This window comes from Chiloscyllium punctatum, chromosome 3 (genome assembly GCF_047496795.1).
Source record: "Chiloscyllium punctatum isolate Juve2018m chromosome 3, sChiPun1.3, whole genome shotgun sequence".
Taxonomy (NCBI): Eukaryota; Metazoa; Chordata; class Chondrichthyes; order Orectolobiformes; family Hemiscylliidae; genus Chiloscyllium; species Chiloscyllium punctatum.
In genome coordinates, this window is record NC_092741.1 from 95,064,960 (window position 1) to 95,078,775 (window position 13,816).

At 39.2% G+C, this 13,816-nt stretch overlaps 1 protein-coding gene across 6 annotated transcripts in view; it reads right to left on the reverse strand.

Moving 5' to 3' along the window:
- Window positions 1-13,816, reverse strand: part of LOC140463037 (protein eva-1 homolog A-like) — a 387,899-nt gene that overhangs the window by 193,988 nt on the left and 180,095 nt on the right. For all 6 annotated transcript variants that reach the window (XM_072556670.1, XM_072556691.1, XM_072556652.1 and 3 more), the window contains one exon: window positions 963-1,177. In XM_072556670.1, coding sequence (XP_072412771.1) covers window positions 963-1,172 — 210 coding nt within the window. In that variant the 5' untranslated portion in view covers window positions 1,173-1,177. The remainder of the gene's footprint in view (window positions 1-962; window positions 1,178-13,816) is intronic.

Consider the following 13,816-nt stretch of genomic DNA (forward strand, 5'->3'; position numbering starts at 1 on the left):
CAGAGAACAGCCAGGGAATTCCTAGAGGCATGGCACTCATCCACAGATTCAATCAATAAGCACATCGACCTGGACCCAATATACCAGCCACTGCAGTGGACAGCTGGAACTGACAACCGGAAGCGACAGAGGCAAACCACTACAAATGCCGGAGGAGACAACACAGAAGCGCTTTACAGGAGGCCCCCAAGCACTGAGGATGTCACCTAGACAGGGGACGAAACATCTGCAACACAAATTCCCAGCTCGGCGAACAGAACCACAACAAATCAAAATTGTGCTGTCATTTAGAGGGCAGTCTGCCTACTCAGCAAACTCAACACGAATGCTCTCACCAAAATAGCACTCAGCACACAAGTGGAGTGGATGCCGCTTTGGACCCAAAACGATAGTTGTAACCTTGAAACCACAGGTAATTTGAGAAATAAAACTTGAATGTAAGTTTTAGATGGAACAGGCTTACAGACAAAATCTGAGAGTGAGAGAAAGGATTCTCACATGCATGAGCTGGCAATAGTTTTGTCACCCCATAAAAAGAGATAACCTGCTACCCTTGGTCCCACAAAAATACAAGTTAGCGTGCTTTCTAGCACCCCTTAAAGAAGCATTAACTGGACCACACATCACTGTACTGATATGAAGGGCTTTTGCCCGAAACGTCGATTTCGCTGCTCGTTGGATGCTGCCTGAACTGCTGTGTTCTTCCAGCACCACTAATCCAGTATTTGCTTTCCAGCATCTGCAGTCATTGTTTTTATCTCTATGCAGAGCAATTGCTGACTCATACAAATTTTAAGGCACAATTAGACAATGTATGCAGGGTTCAGTTTGGATTTCACAACTGTTCTCATACTAAGAAGTAACCAGACATTAATAGAAAAAGAAAAAGGTATTTTGAGAAGGGATGCACAACATAAACAAGAATTTCACCCATCATTTCATAAACTAAGTCTGGATTTTACCTGCAAGGATGTAATAGCTGAACAGGACAAGTCTTCCATTTCAAGGTCTTTGTAAGTTTGTGGGTAGCGAGATGGGCACATCTGGTGACTAGGTGCCTTTCTGCCATAAAATGAAGACTGGATACTGATGGTTGTTCTATGAGGGCATCGCAGAGAAATATATTCTCCATCACAGGCATGCTCTGTATAATTCCTCAGAACCTTTGACATATACCCTGTCAAAACAAGATAGGAAATTAAAGCTCAAGAGAAAAAACAAAGTTACTCGGTTCAGTCCCAAAGTTATAGCCTGAAGTTCCCTCAGAGAGGCACCGATCCAAATTTTCAATCATCCCCTATACCCACAGCACATGCCCATAAATACAAGACAGTAAACAACTTTCAGTTCACCTCCTCCATTCCCATAATGCAATCCCAAACATTTCTTTTTGATGAAACAGCGAATTACTTGTACTCATTTCCAATTTAGTATATTATAGTCACTGCTCACAATGTAATCTCCTCCGTAACAGTGATATCTAATGCAGACTGATCCCTATGCTGAACAACTCCACTTGGTCTCAAAACACATTCTCTTTCCTACTCTCATCACTCTGTCCTCGGACCCCAAATGAATTTCAATGAAGTTCAACAGAAAATTGAGGAATAGCACATTATCTTTGATTTGATGTTTACAATTTCTGGAGTTGACATAGCGCCCAACCATTTCAGATCATAACCTTTTCCCTCATAAATTTTAAAACAGCAAGGTGCTGCTTATGGTGACATGGCTGCAATTTGCAATTTCTCTGCACTCATTTTTTTAAAAAAAATTCTTGTCTTATTACTATATAATTTTGCTTTGCATCAGTAGAAATTTTTGACATCCAATACCTTGCTTTCCTCCCGATCTCAGATCTTTTTGTTTTGTTTCTTTCCTCCCTCTAAGCCCTGCACCATACTGCCTTCTATACGCAAACAAACAGTAAATTGCATTTGTTTTTCCTCAAACTTTCATCTTCCCTCCACAGATGCTGCTTGAGCTGAATATTACTAGTATTTCATCATTATCATAATATTGTTGGTTTCCTACCCTGATGATTGCAGGAATGGAGCAATTTCAAAAAGCTAAATTTTGTGCAGTGGCTGGGAAAAGGAAGATTAAATGAGAAGCAAAATAGCGTGTGGAAATCTGGAATACAAATTGAAAATGCTACAAGTACTCAACAGGTCAGGCAACATCATGAAGACAGAAACAGAATTCAAAGTTTCAGATTGATAACCCTGCAGCTGAAATAAATGGAACTGAAGAAATAGATGTATTAGGTTTGCAGCAAGTTCGAAAGAATCGGGGAGGGAATAAAGAACAGAATGGAATACCTGTAATTGGGTGGAATATAACAGCGATTCAATGACAAAGGGACGATGGTACGAGCAAAGACCAGCAATCACGAAACAGAAAGGTAGGCCTACATAAGCTAAAATGGAACCAGTAGAATTAATTGTCTAAAAATAATAGCAGTGGCCATGATCAGAAACCGAATGTTGAGTGTGGCAATATTTCTCAGCACTTCTTATAACAATTAGTTGTAGTGACTTTATTGATAGAATGTGTTAAAGTCACAAAAGATGATTAGCCATTTTCTTTCCAAAATCCTGAAGAACTCAAGTTGTTGCAGAAATTCAGTGAGCCCACTAAGTTATTCACCAGAAAAGACACACATTGGATTATTGGAAATGGAGTTTGTAAATTAGATTTTTTTTACAAAGTCAAACCCTGCCCATGAGCACACTTTGGTATAATCAGTTGATGAAACCTCAAATGTTGCCTGTGTGGCCTAATTAGTCAAACATGAAGAACTCTTACCTGATTGATGGCTTTCACTTTGCTTATAGATACTTCAAAGAATAATTTAACAAAGGAAAAATACATCCTGTAAGCGTGACTGATGCCAGGAAGCATCAGGTCTCAGAAAACTATTTAATCTAGTTTGTCGAGGCTTGCCATAAAGGAGATCTCAATCTCTGACATTCAAAAAAAAACTGTGGCATATTACAGTGATTAAGAACTTCACCTAGAACAGAAGAATACTTAAGAATTCTCATGTATGTAACAGTGAACCCATAAATGTCGTAGTTCATTATTATTTGTATTAACCAAATAAAAAATGAGACAGCCAATTTCAGCAACTCAATAGCTCTTGCTCTATGTCAATGCTCCTCCTCTTCCAAAATGCACCACCTCACATTAGTCTGGATTAAACTCAGAGTCATAGAGCCCTACAATATGGAGACAGGCCCTTCGGCCCAACTAAAATATCAATTCTCATTTTCCTGCAGTTGGCCAATATCCTTTTAAGTCAAAAAGTGCAGCGCCGGAAAAGCACAGCAGGTCAGGCAGGACCCAAGGAGCAGGAGAATCAACATTTTGGGCATAAACCCTTCATCAGGAATATGAGGGGGTGCAAGGGGGCTGAGAGATAAATAGGAGGGGGAATGGGGCTGGGGGGGAGCTAGCTGGAAGGCGATAAGTGGATGCAGGTGCGGGGTGATGGTGATCAGTCAGAGCGCAGGGTGGAGCAGATAGGTGGGAAGGATGATGGACAGGGGGGATAATTCAAGACAACAGTGCCAAGTTGGAGGGTTGGATTGGAGATGAGATTGAGGGGGGTGTGGAGGGGAAGAGAGAGGGAAGAAGAGATGAGGAACCTAGTGAAATCAATGTTGATACCATGGGGTTAGTTAGAGGGTCCCAAGGCAGAAGATGAGGCATTCATCCTCCAGGTGTCGGGTGGCTAGGATTTGACAATGAAGGCAGCCCAGGACTTTCTCCGTATCCTTCCAAACCTTTCCTATCCATATATTTGTCCAAATGCCTTTTAAATGTTGTTAATGTACCCATCTCAATCACTTCCGCTGGCAGCTCATTTCACATGCATATGACCCTCGGTGTTAAAAAAAAGTTGCTCCTCAGATTCCGTCTTAATCTTTTCCCCTCTAACCTTAAACTGATGCCCTCTAGCCCTTGATTTCCCAACCCTAGGAAAAAGACGGAGTGCATTCACCCTACCCATGCATCTCATGATTTTATACACTTCTATATGGACCCTCTCCCTCCAGTCTCCTACATTTTAAAGAAAAAAGTCCTACCTTGTCCAACCTCTATCTATACCTCAGACCCTTGATTCCTGGCCACATCCTTGTAAATTCCGTCTGCACTCTTTCCAGTTTAATAACATCCTTCTTATAGCAAGGTTACCAAAACTGAAGATAATATTCCAAGTGCAACCTCACCAACATCCTGTACAACTGCGACATAACTTGCCAACTTCTATACTCAGTGCCCTGACTGACAAAGTCCAGTGTGCCAAAAGCCTTCTTCACTGCCCTATCGACCTGTGAATCCACTTTCAGAGAAAGTGCACCTGAACTCCAAGGTCCCTCTGTTCCATTTCATTCCTCAAGGTCTGACCATTCACCATGAAACTCCAACCTTGAATTCATTTTCCAAAATGCAAGACCTCATACTTACTGACTCCATCTGCCATTTTGTTGCCCAAATCTGAAATCTATATTCCGCTGTATCTTCCGACAATCGTCCTCACTATCCGCAACTCCGTCAACTTCGGTGTCATCTGCCAACTTACTGATCAAATTATCTACACTTTCCTCTAGATCATTTATATATATTACAAACAACAAAAAGGTCCCAGCACTAGTCACTTCATTCTGAAAAGCACCCTTCCACCGCTAATCAGTTTTCTATGACCAAAGGATCTGTGCACACAGGTCAACAGATCTCTGTAAGTGGTAATACAGGTGAATAAAGATGATCAAGAAGGCATTTAGCATGCTTTCCTTCATCAGTTGGGGCATCAAGTATAAAAGGTTGGCAAGTTATATTACAGCTGTATAAAACTTTAGTTAGGCCACATTTAGAATACTGTGTGCAGTTCTGTTCATCACAGTACCAGAAGGATGTGGATGTTTTGGAAAGGGTGCAGAGAAGGCTTACCATGCTGGTTTGGGGGCTTTTTAGATATGAGGCAAGGTTGGATAAACACAGATTGTTTTCACTGGAAGGACAGAGACCGAGGGGCAAACTGATAGAGGTCTACAAAATTGTGAGGTATAGAAAGAGTGGATAGCCAGAGGCTTTTTCCAAGGGTGAAAAAGTCAACTACAATAGGCACATGTTCAAAGGTGTGAGAGGGAAAGTTTAGGGGAGGTGTGCAGGGAAAATATTTCACATGGAGGGCTGTTGGTGTCTGGAATGCTATTGGAGGTGGTAAAAGCAGGCCTATTGTTAGCACGATTTAAGGCGTATCCTAATACACATATGAACAGGAAGCAAACAGAGGGATAGAAGCAGTGTATGGGTAATAGGTACCAAAAACACACAAATTGCTGGATAAGCTCAGCAGGTCAGGCAGCATCTGTGGAGAGAATCAGAGTTAATATTTCGAGTTGACTGACCCTTCCTCAGAACTGATGGTAGCTCGGAAAATGTCAGTTTATATGCAGAAGGTGGCAGGGTGGGGAGGGGGGCAGTGTAATGGAAATTTAACAAAATTAATTTTTATTGTGAAATCTGTAAAAGAATACCTTCCTAAGTCAATTTAATGCAGACAGTCTGACTTTGCTGAATTCTGTGAAGAGACAGCCTGTCCTTGCAAGTTTTGCAAACAATCTAATTCAGCAGAGTCAGGGGAAAACACAAGGGCAGTAGCAGTTTTTTCAACAGTAAAGGAATGGGAAAACAACTCCTTATGTGGAAAAGGGCTCAAACTGTTCACAAGCTGATCCTCTTTGAGGTGAGATAAGGCTGAGCGAAGTGTGGTATAAAGGAAACATGTGAATGATACTCGGGACCCCTTGCATCAGGCATTTTGTCAAGTGCTGAGGATCCCTTTGCAAAGGCCTGTAATAAAATTTTTCTTTGCTCTTGCTAGCATTTGAGTAGAGTCGATTTAATTTCCACGACAGGCAATAAACGATAGGTTGGGAAGGAGCCCAAAGAGAAGAGCATTTGGACAGACAAAGGAGTCGATAATGATCTGACTGGAAGGGTGAATAGCTGTTATTGGGGACTGTTACTAGCTAACAACGGGTGGTGTATAATAGCAGACTATGTGAAGCTCTGATGTGTGGGGTTTGGGGTAGGGATATGGCGGATCTCAAGCCCTAAAGTCATTGAAGTTGACATGGAATTCAAAAGGCTGTAGAGTCCTGAAGCAGAAAATGAGGTATTGTTTTTGCAGCTTGTGCTGAGCTGTGCTGGAGCACTGCAGCAAGCCTGAGACAGAGATGTTGGCCGGAGAAAAGGGTGGTATGTTGAAGTGGCATACTGGAAATTCAGGGTCATTTTTGTGGGCAGAACCTACGTATTCTGTGAAGTGGTCAATCAATCTACACTTCATTTCCCTAATGTAGCGAAGACAACATTGTAAGCAACAAATGCAGTAGACTAGACCTGGAAGGTGTATTTGGGCCCTTGGATACTGAGGATGAAGTAAATGGACACGTGTTACACTTTCTACAGTTGCATCAAAAGGTTGCCCCCCCTTCAGGCTGTCGGGGGGGATGTTAGGGGTGAAGGAAGATAGATCAGGGTCCCTGTGGAAGAGAGAGGATAGGAATGTATGTGTCTGAACGTGGTGGAAATGGCAGCTAATGATGCTCTGGGCGTGGATGCTGGTGGGATGGTAGGTAAGGGCAAGGAGGGAAGAGATGGGTGACAGCTGAAATGTGGGAGATGGGTTGGACCCAGCTGAGGCCCTGGTCAACAATGCTGTTGGGGAATTCTCTTAGGAAGGCGGATATTTCAGACGCTTCCTTTGTGAAGTTGGCATCATCAGAACAGATACAACAAATACAGACAGAGGAACTGGGGGAATGAAATGGAGTCTTTACAGGCCTTATCATCAATATCTGCTATTACTCTACACAAACCTGCTGCCAAACCTGCTGAGCTTTTCCAGCAATTTCTGTTTTGTTTCCAATTTACAGCATCTGACATTCTTTTGGATTTTTGGATTAGGAAATGCCACAGGCTTGGTTGGGCCAAAGGGCCTGTTCCTATGCTGTACTGTAGTGTATAATATTATTGTTTTTAAAATAATTTAGCATTTGCTCACGTGAAATGAAAGCTCTAATAAGGAAGGGCTTCTAAGCTGAGCCCTCTCCAAATCCAATTTGCGCCGGTTAATTAATTGTTTCTTTCTGCATTCTATGTTTGATAATTACAGCTTCAGTCAAGGGCTTCAACATCTTCTAGATGACAGAGTGAAGTGCAAAGTGTGGTTTCATGTCCTTTGGTAAGAACAATCAGTGATCAGCCAGATTCCTTTTACCTAATAGTTATCATGACTGCTGTCGAAAAGTGCATATGCATTGGGAAAGAAAGAACAGAACTGGATTGCTTGCAAGATGATTCTTACAAAAGACTGCAACATTCACCATGGAATCAATGTATGAGGCAATGTTTGAGTTAATGCAACCACTCCTCAAGAAGCATTAGCATCTTTGGCAGAAAAGAGACAGAATACTTTAAAAGCATTCCACAATCATTGCCAAAAGTATTCATATTTAAGCTAAATTTAATCAATTTCTATATTAACAACTTGCATTTGTATAGGATGTATTTTAGCTTATCATAGGAGTGCTACCAAATAACATTTAACACTGAACCACATAAGGAGATATTGAGACAGATGATCAAAAACCTGGTTAAAGTTGTAGACTTTTTTTAAAAAGTACATATAACAGAAGAGGAAACATTGAGAAGTTTGATGAGGAAGAAAATTTCAGAAGAACTTAGAATCTAGGCAGCTGGAGCAATTAAAACTTTTAAGAGTCCAGAATTGAAATGAAATAAAAACAACTTAGGAGAGTTGTAGAGCTGAAGAAAGGTCATCTGTCAGGAGAGGTAAGACTCTAAAGAGATTAGAAAATAATTTGAACGTTTAAAATTGAGATATTGCTAGACTTGAAGAAATGTCACTGGAAATTAAATGTTAACTCTGCTTTCTTTCCACAGATATCACCAGACCTGCTCAGTTTTCCAGCAGTTTGTTTTTCTGCAAAATGGGAAGTTAATTCAAGGCAAAATAATGCAGATGCTGGAAATCGGAAACAAACGCAGAGTGCTGGAGAAACTCAAAAGGTCTTGTAGAGTTAATACTCTAAGTCTGGTATGACTCTGGCAGAACTGAAAGGCATTGAATTTTTTTTATATATGTATGTTTTCAGCAGAGGGAAAGGCCCACTGCAAAAAAAAGGATTGTTAATGAGTAAAAAAAATACAAAATGGATGTAAATTGAGGTGTGAAAGGGAAAGAATGAGTCCTCTATATTAAGAGCAAAGTAAATGAGACACAAACAAGATGTGATCACTCTGCAGTAAGCTGTGTCTATGGGAATGATCCTGACTTCCCAATTCCTTGCCATTTCAATAAACCACTGTGCTCTCATGCTAACATTTCTGTCCTGGGCCTGCTGCTATGTTCCAACAAAACATAATGCAAGCTTGAGGAACAACACCTTATTTTCCACTGTTTCAAAGCACACTGAATAATACCAGACCTCAGCACACTTCCCACATTTCTTCATCTAATCCTAACAGCATACTTTGCTCTTCTACTCCTTCACGTGTCTATCCAGCTTCCCTGTAAATACTTCCATGCTAATAAGCTCTCTTACTCTGCATCCAAACAATTCTCTGAATAAAGATATTTCGCCTGAAATTTTTATTGGATTTATTAGTAACCATCTCATTTGTTTTTGTCAAGATTTCTGGTTCCCTACTGCCACACTCAAATCACCAGGTCCCCCTTCCATTTTCTCTTTTATAGATAACCAATGTTATAAAACACAATGGGTAGGAGAAAAGCTCTTTTGATTCATTCTTTGTTCTTGTCAAAAATATTCATATTTAAGCCCCATTGTTTCCACTTCTATCTTGTTTCTTGTAGTTTCACTATGATTCAACATTTGCAATTATGTTTAAAGTACTGAAATCTTGGACAGAATTTTCCACTCCTGAGAAGCGATGAGAATGTGGCAGGAAAGGCTGATACTCAGACAGATTAGCACTGGGGAAATAAAAGATCCCTTTCCAACATCTCAGAAATTAAGTTCTGGGTGTGAGTATAAACCTTACAAACCGGAGGCCAATTAAGGTTCTTAAGCGTTCTAATACAGACTACTTAATAACGTCATTGTGCCTGGCTTCTATTACTTCAGCTCCAGGCAAAATGACAAAGAGCAGGCCTACCCGTAGGTAAAACAATAGAGGCTATTGGTGTGATGGGTAAATTTTTCAAGATCATTTCTAACTCCATTGTCACCTCACACCATGACACCCAGCCCCAGAAACCGTCTCCCTTTACAAGATTTATTCTTCTCCCTCAGATTCTTGATCTTGGGTTTTGGGGTATAGGCGTGGCACCAGCCACACCTCCTCTAACAGCACTGCTGCCTTTGGTGATGCATGCCTCCAAAAGGGCAGCAGCCCCTGCTGGGCAGAATTTCCTGGTCTAGTTTCAAAATTTCATGAAAAAGACAGCAATCAGCTACTTGTTTGATGTTTGAGCTGGCAGGATTTTTGATCAAGACAGATCATTTATGCTTAAAAAGAGATACAACTTACATGCTTCTAAACACAAATTCTTTATCTGAAAAACAAATCTCTGAAAGCCATGTTAATCAACATCACAAGCCCCAATGGGTGCTCTTTTACCCCAAATCAAGCAGTAAGTATTCTCACTCTCCCTACCAAAATACACCAATTCATATTCACCGAAATTTTGGGTTCATTACCAATTACCCTCCCATTGAGAAGGTGCCTGCATTATTACATTCTTGTTATTTACTAAATTCAATCATTCCTTTGAATTCCTGTTCCTGTAATTGGTGACTTACTGCTGTTCCAGTACCTTTGCTCATGGAACATTTCTTTTCATCTTTTACAGACTGAATAATGACTATTGCCATATAGAATGGAAGGCAGTTATAGCATCAAGAAAACCATCTCAGTGTAAACAATTCAGGTGTGTAAAGTAAATTAACTTTAACATTTTAAAACTAAGAAAGATTTGTGCATATTTGTATTCTGGGTTTACAGACTTTAAAGTTATTAAACTTTTGTCATCTAGTTCTTAATATTGAAAGTGTGTTGTGTGTCTTATTGCATATATATCTTTGTGGGAAACAGTAAGAATTTGATTGTTGAGTCAGTTAAAAAGTAAACACTGAATTATACCAGCATCTTTAATTAAAAATGTGGGGTTTTTTTTGAAGTGTTCATTTTGTAAAAACATTTATTATCACAAGAGAAATACACTTCAGTCTTAATCCCTTGAAGAAGTTTGGCAGACTTCCAATTTGAACTTTCCAAAACACTTGTACTAGAACTAAAAAAATTGATTTTATTAAAGCTTTAAAAATATCAAATAAAGCTCACAATTTACCAACTGCTTCTTTCAAATTTAGCTAATTATAAATCAGAAATGGAAATTGATTTAAAAGAATATTATACAGTGGAAATTTGAGAAGATTCTGTCCACTTTTCTGCTTTAAATTCTTTGGTTTTGGAACTTAGCAACTGTAAGAAGCTCCCTTTAAAATAAGTTCATTTACATGTGAATAATGACTTTCGCCTTTGTTTAGTTACAACCATTTGTAAATACAAGAAAAAAACCCAGCAAATTACATAATTTATCTTTTATTCTCAGTCAAAACGTGTGGTACTAGAAAAGCACAGCCGGTCAGGCAACATCCGAGGAGCAGGAGAGTCTGCTTTTCGAGCATAAGGTGTTCATCGGGAATGTGTATCTTTTATTCTTAAGTGTATGGGCAATTATGTCCTATGTTTGGTTTGTAAGTATTGGTTTGAATTCATTTGGGACGATCATGGATAACCTATCTGTTAAGGTATAAAACTAGAATTTCATTAGTGTCCATGGTGACATTCAAGTTATAATGTTACACTGTTTGTGGGAAGATTTAATTCTGGATAATAAGACTCACACTGATAATTAAAGGTCAGCTATTTTGATTTTAAATGTCTGATTATGTGAATTGAGAATGGCTTTTTGGTGAGTTAATTATCCTTTTGTGCCAGTAAATTTAATCTTGGGTATTTATTGAAGCTTACTCCATATTCATTTCAAATTTGATAATGTTACTAATGATTTTATTGTTGCTTTCAATCCCAAAGTTTGTGCAAAGTTGATGACAAGTTAGTAAAGAATTTTGAAACTAAACCAAATTTAAAAAAACAGCTTGGTTATTTTTGAATGGAGCAAGTTTTTCCAAAAAAGCTTACATGATACAAAAAAAACACAATCTAATGCATCTGGGAATTTTCTGCTCTTGTATTTGAAGTCCAGCAGAAACAGAAAACTTCCACTGATGGTTAATTTTGGGGATTCATCACAACTTTCAGACTGATTAATACAAATGTATTGCATATATTTGGCATAACTAAATCTTAAGTTTCATGACTGACAGATGTGATTGAATATATTAAGTTATTGGGCTCTTAACCAGAACCACAATGGATTTTTGTTTAGTTGTTTTATTTTAACAACAAGGTCCACATCCACATCCAGAAGCTCTAAGAACTTATGAATTTACCTACAGATAAATATCAAATTTAGACTCAAGAATTAGTCTTTACAAGCATCAGAATTGAATGCAGTTTGACTCTTCAGTCCCTGACTCAAAAAAAAACCCTGTTTCTCTCTCCACAGATGCTGTAGAGTTTCTCCAGCACTCGATTTGTTCCAAACTTACACAATATTTTGCTTCTACTTGCTATTAAAAGATTTGGTTTTAACAATTTGTATAATTTATTATTTTTCAAGATACAAGTGCCTGAGAATGGGAGATGTGTAAATGTGTAAACTGATTTGTGAAACAAGCACTTTTATACAATCACCATTTAAAAACATTAAGCCTGAGTGTCGTTCTAAAAATAGAAATGGAGTTGCTAATCCAGGCACTTGGAGGGATGTTTACTTGAACACCTGTTGTGTTTAAAGTTCAGAATGATCTGTATTCTGTTGCTGAAAGTTGTAAAATCTCCCAAACAAGGGTGTTACTCATGCCACCTTGAAACGCAGTTAATAATATTAATGCTAACACTGTTGAGCCACATCACAAGAATTAATCCCTACAGCCCAAACATGTTACGACATTTGTATAATTTAAGCAGATATTCCATGAAAGAAAGGAACTCCATGATCAGTGTTCCATAGATTAAGTCCTTAAAAAGGAGCTCTCATGCACAAGAATTATTTCTGCTGCAGGCAGCCATTATTTCCACATTCCCTGCTTAATCTGTGTGCACCTGTCAGCACTCCTCTCTTCTCATTTCATGTCTGGAGCCTTAGGCCTGTGATTTTTGATTTTCTGATTTTCTGCTCACTTCATGTAGAAAATAGACACTGCAAAGAATGCTGTCTATTGGGCCTACAAGGCTGAACATGATTGAATCCATTACAATGTTAAGTCAAGCCCAGACAAATATAATGATTGAAATAACCATTTTACTTTACAAGTATTAATAAAATAAAGGAATCAAGTTAGATTCATAGCACAGTGAGGCTGGAAAATGGGAGAAAGTGAGGACTTATGCCCAAAATATTGACTCTCTTGCTCTTTGGATGCTGTCTGACCTGCTATGCTTTTCCACCACAGCACTTTTTGACGATGACGGAGGCTGGAAAATCCCCACCTTGTAAGTGGTTAGAGAGGTGGCGAGAAGGGGAAACAATTGAGTGAGTTGGTCCTAGAGTGATATTAACCCCCTGGACTTGCAGCCTCACCAATTAATGTTACTGGGTGAAAAGATTGGTGATGCTCAACATGCCAGCAATCACAGCACATAAATGGTCAAGGGCGCATAAGGCTTTAACTTACCATCATTAGGACTACCTGCCATCCCAAAAGCACTCTTCCTTTAGAGGAGGAGTCAATAACCAAGGGGCATAGATTTAAAGGTTAGAAGTCAAAGTCCAAGAGAAACGGTGAGAATAATTCTTTTCACATGAAGAGCAGAGGAAGTTTGGAACTCACCTGACTGAAAAGGAGTCAGAAACACTCATAATATTTAAGGATTTGGATAATGATTTGTATTACTGAAGCTTCCGTGGCTATGAGCTAAAAGGTTGAAAATGGGATTAGTGCAGTCAAATCTTTGTTAACTGGTGAAGGGGGGCTCCATTTGCCCCAATCTTGGGATTATCTGATCTCCAAAAGCCAAACCCCTGCTCATTCTTTCAACTCCCTGAAACGTCATCCCACGGGAAGAAAAACAAAGTATTTACTTATGGATTCCCTGAAGATTAGGCATCGACTGACAGTCTTTAGGACCCAGAAACTGCTGAACTCCGATTGGATGGCAGCTCTGGCAAGGCTGTCCAATGTCGAGGCCTGCATTAGACTGAGGAGTTCATTAGTCACCTCTTAATGTGTGGATAGATTCAAAAAACAGTGAGCTTCCTCTGCTATGAGAATGATAAGTCAGACACGACTTAAATCATCGACCCCACCACCATCCACTAATCTTGCAGACCAGAGAATCATAGCTTAAGGCTCTGGGTTGTGCTGTAGAGATTAAACTTCCCATTCATCTGATTTTTAAAAAATCTGATGAATAGCGTATGAAAACCCATAAAAACAGTGCAATAAAACTGCTCCTTATGTAACTTTTTCTCAGATAATCACTGCCTGTACTTTCCCAAGGTTTGCCTGCCTTTATAAACATGGCACTCCTTGTTTGAGATTGAAATTACTTTTGGCTACATACTATTCTTACTTTCTGTTCGATTCACCTGACATTAATTTAAATTATTTATTTTCATGTAATA